Source organism: Dermacentor variabilis, chromosome 4 (assembly GCF_050947875.1).
Source record: "Dermacentor variabilis isolate Ectoservices chromosome 4, ASM5094787v1, whole genome shotgun sequence".
Taxonomy (NCBI): domain Eukaryota; kingdom Metazoa; phylum Arthropoda; class Arachnida; order Ixodida; family Ixodidae; genus Dermacentor; species Dermacentor variabilis.
Genome location: NC_134571.1, coordinates 184,519,531 through 184,522,336, shown reverse-complemented (window position 1 = coordinate 184,522,336; position 2,806 = coordinate 184,519,531). Strand labels below are relative to the sequence as shown.

General features: G+C 45.3%; 1 protein-coding gene across 1 annotated transcript; it reads right to left on the bottom strand.

Annotated features, from left to right (window-relative positions):
* Nucleotides 1-302: 302 nt before the first annotated feature.
* On the bottom strand, nt 303-2,496 carry LOC142578094 (uncharacterized). The gene has a single exon (XM_075687512.1). It carries the CDS (start codon nt 1,383-1,385, stop codon nt 378-380), a length of 1,008 nt encoding a protein of 335 aa, XP_075543627.1. The 5' UTR covers nt 1,386-2,496; the 3' UTR covers nt 303-377.
* Between the last annotated feature and the right edge of the window lie 310 nt (nt 2,497-2,806).

Genomic DNA, 2,806 nt, shown 5'->3' with positions numbered 1-2,806 from the left:
GTCACTAGAAAGAGAATTGGCTAACGAGGAGACATGGGAGGCGTCAGTTAAAGCACTATATACACGATGGCAATAAAAGCGCAAAAGTTCTCGCACGATCTTCCTCACAAGCACGCGAAAGATACAGACAGATACTGCAGATAAATGTCGCGGGCGCAGCTACATGTGCCTAAAAAAAAAAAGAAGTAAAAAAGATAAGTCCCCGTCGGGGAATCGAACCCCGGTCTCCCGCGTGACAGGCGGGGATACTGGCCACTATACTAACGAGTTTTTTTTTTTTATTATTACCGACATGGCAACAAGGCTACAAAACACGACATTTTAACAGTACACAACGGTCACGACAAAATCTCTGCCATTGGTTGGCAGTCACAGGGCTAAAAACGCTTGAAATTCGCTAGCTCAGTCATCACACTGAGCCATGTTGGTTTTTCTTTTTGTAAATTATACATTTCCTTAATGTGACAAATGCTTTCAATGAAGTATTCTCTAACAGGCCGGGCATTGACATCGGCATGTCTCACGGCCATTCTAGTTTTCCATAAGCTATGTAAAGACACGAGCATGAACATGTCATAGGGTACTTTGCCTTCATTTAGAGTAGGCAAGAAACGAATCCCATATGGTGTATTCGGCAAGTCCTTCTTTAGTGTTCTCTGTAAGATGTCCCAATGGAACACAGCATCCCAGCAGTCAAGAAAAATGTGTTCTACTGTTTCGGGTTTCCGGCATGGTAAACAGTTGACGCTCCAAGGCACGGAAAGGCCTTTTTCATCTAGCCACGGTTTCACAGGTAAAGTATTGGTGTGGAGCTGGAAAAAGAAGGACTTTACCGACGGGCGTACTGGCATTCGTTTTACTCTTTTTAGTACATCCTTTTCAGGTCCAATGCAGAACATCGAGCGGTACAATGGCACCGGCAACATTGTGTCTACCAGGTCCTTATATAAGCGCTTTCGTGGTACCCTACTTAAGTATTCCATGGAAAACCGAATCTTTAATAGCTGAACAGCCAAGACTACCTCTTTTAGGAAACCACGCGCTCTGCCTTGACTGCACTGATGTGACGATACAATAAACTCAGGTATGGTTTCGCTCAGCCTTGTTTGAAACATAGTTACTAAAAATGGGTCATTTTGGTCCCGCAAGAAAACAAACCTCGACACAATCTGCCTAATGAACAAATGTGCCAGACCTAATCCTCCATTTTTAACCGAACGAAAGAGATTAGTGCGACTGGTGCGCTCCCAGCTTGAACCCCACACAAACACTGCGAGCACTCTGTGTAAACGTTGTATGTTAGCCCTTGACATGCACAACGCTTGGAGCACGTAAGCAATTTTAGCGACGGCAAACAGGTTGCACACTGTCGCACGAGCAAACATAGAGAAATTGCGGCCTCCCCATTTAAGTGTACCTTCACGAACCCTTTCAGTTTCGGCATTCCAGTAATCAACGGCGTCACGGTAGTGCTCAAGCGGCACCCCTAGCTACTTTGCCGGCGTGACTGTCCAGCGGATATTTGCAAACGTACTCGGATGGTCTTCCCAGTTGCCGATCCATACCCCTAGGGATTTATCAAAGTTGATAGCACTGCCTGTCATTCTGCAGTATGATAACGCCTCTGCGACCGCGATTTCGATGCTTTCTTTATCCCGACAAAACAACGCGATGTCATCCGCGTATGCCAGCACTTTCACTTCCGCGGACTGCACTCTGAAACCCGATATTCTATTGTCATTCTTGATTTTCCTACAAAGCGGCTCTAGGTAAATCGCGAATAAAAGAGGCGACAAACCACACCCCTGGCGCACAGATGACCGGACGCTAAAGGTTTTGGTAACCTCCTTGTTTATAATGAGGCTGGCGGTACAGTCTTGATAGCACATCTTTACCCCATCTAAGATCAAATCCCCTACCTTTATGTGTTCTAGAATACTGAAAAGAATTTTATGGGCCACACGGTCGAAAGCCTTCTGCATATCTAACTGTAACATGGCGCAGTGTTCACCTAGGTCGTTACAGTATTCTAAAATGCTTCTGGCAATATGAATGTTTGTGTAGATAGACCTTCCTTTAATGCCGCATGTTTGATGCGACCCTACTATTCTGGTCACCACTCCCTGTAATCGCTTTCCGAGCACTCTTGTAAATATCTTATAGTCTACATTCATTAGTGATATCGGCCGGTAAGCATCGACAGCTAACAATTTTTCTGGGTCCTCGGATTTCGGTATCAGAACTACGTGCGATGTCCGAAAAGAAGGAGGAACCTGTTTTTGCTCATAGGCCTCCTTAAACAACCGTAACAGGATCTCACTGACATCTCTTTTGAAGGCTTTATAAAAGGCCGCTCCGAGTCCATCGGGTCCCGGAGACTTGCCTACAACTAAATCATCTATGGCTCCTTCCACTTCGGTGATGCTCAGAGGCCACTCCAGACGTTTTTGAATGTCTTCCTGTAATTGCGGCATGTTTGACAAAAAGTCCGTCTTGAATTCTTCTGTGACGTCTTTAACAGTCCCGAATAATTTGCTATAATGATCAAGAAACGCCTCTTCAATTTTTTGAGGTCGGCTCGTGATCTCGTTCTCTTATTGAATCATTCTGATTTCATTTCGCCTCGCGTATGCCTTTTCGTCAGATAAGGCTCGTTTAGTCGGTGTCTCACCTAGCCAAACCCTTTCAGCTCGTGCCCTTATAACTGCTCCTTTGAACTTCTCTTCTTCGATAAGCTCAAGCTGGCTTTTCAGTTGTCTTATTTCTTTTGTTCGGCTCCCGGGTCTGTCGCTTTCCACGGTGTACA

What these genes read in the sequence shown, in the direction of transcription:
- LOC142578094 (XM_075687512.1), bottom strand. Translation starts at nt 1,385, where the DNA reads ATGTTTGCTCGTGCGACAGTGTGCAACCTGTTTGCCGTCGCTAAAATT.